Source organism: Geospiza fortis, unplaced genomic scaffold, assembly GCF_000277835.1.
Source record: "Geospiza fortis unplaced genomic scaffold, GeoFor_1.0 scaffold183, whole genome shotgun sequence".
In the NCBI taxonomy this organism is placed as follows: domain Eukaryota; kingdom Metazoa; phylum Chordata; class Aves; order Passeriformes; family Thraupidae; genus Geospiza; species Geospiza fortis.
In genome coordinates this window covers 1330117-1330973 of record NW_005054447.1, presented here as the reverse complement: position 1 = coordinate 1330973, position 857 = coordinate 1330117, and the positions used below count along the sequence as shown (strand labels likewise).

General features: G+C 56.4%; 1 protein-coding gene across 1 annotated transcript in view; it reads left to right on the top strand.

Annotated features, from left to right (window-relative positions):
• The first annotated feature begins 20 nt into the window (after positions 1–20).
• REXO2 (RNA exonuclease 2) overlaps positions 21–857 on the top strand; it is a 4655-nt gene continuing 3818 nt past the window's right edge. The window contains exon 1 of the mRNA XM_005427529.2: positions 21–161. Coding sequence (XP_005427586.1) covers positions 129–161 — 33 coding nt within the window. The 5' untranslated portion in view covers positions 21–128. The remainder of the gene's footprint in view (positions 162–857) is intronic.

Genomic DNA, 857 nt, shown 5'->3' with positions numbered 1-857 from the left:
GCCTCCGCCTGTGCTCGGCACCCAACTTCACAGGCTCCTGAACTTCTCCTGCCGTTACCTCTGTGCTTCCCTGTCCCCGACAGGGCCCGAACCTGATTATCAACCAGCCCGACGAGCTGCTGGAGAGCATGTCCGAGTGGTGCAAGGAGCATCACGGGAAGGTAAAAACCCTGCTGCGCCTTGGCCGCGATGGCAGTGACGAGTAATTCTGAGAGATGAGCTGCAGGACGTGTAATTCCGAGAGATCAGCTGCAGCACTATGAGCTGCGGGACGTGTAGTTCTGAGTGATCAGCTCAGTACCTGTAATTCTGAGAGATGAGCTGCAGCACGTGTAATTCTGAGCGATTAATACTGAGTGATCAGCTGCAGTACAGTCGCCTGAGCAGGGACATTTCCTGTGCTGAGCAGTTCGCAGCCACACAGAGGGGTTCAAAGACAGGAGACAGTATCTGTCTTATTTTGTATTGAGGAGCCTGTGTGGAACGTTTTGCCCAAGGTCTCGTGAGTCATCTGTGGCACCGTTTAGACTGCACTCGGGGATCCTTAGCCTTCAGCTTCCAGCTTGCCTGAAGCAGCCTGTGCTTTGCAGCCTGGTTTGTGATAAGTTGGAAGAGTGCTGGAAGCTGTTCCCTGGTCTGGAGTGGGAAGCATCAGCACAGCACAGCAGCAGTGAGGCTCCCCTGGGAGGGCTGGAGCAGGCAGGGGGGCCAGAACGGGATCTGTCACTCAGGGATGTGCCACTGGCTCACGTCTCCCAAGGCAGGGGCTCAGCCTCCTTACTCCCAGTGGGAGAATTGGGGTTTGGTTCCTTGGTCCTCTCACAGAGCTGCTGGCTACCTCCTGCCTCTGTGGGAGC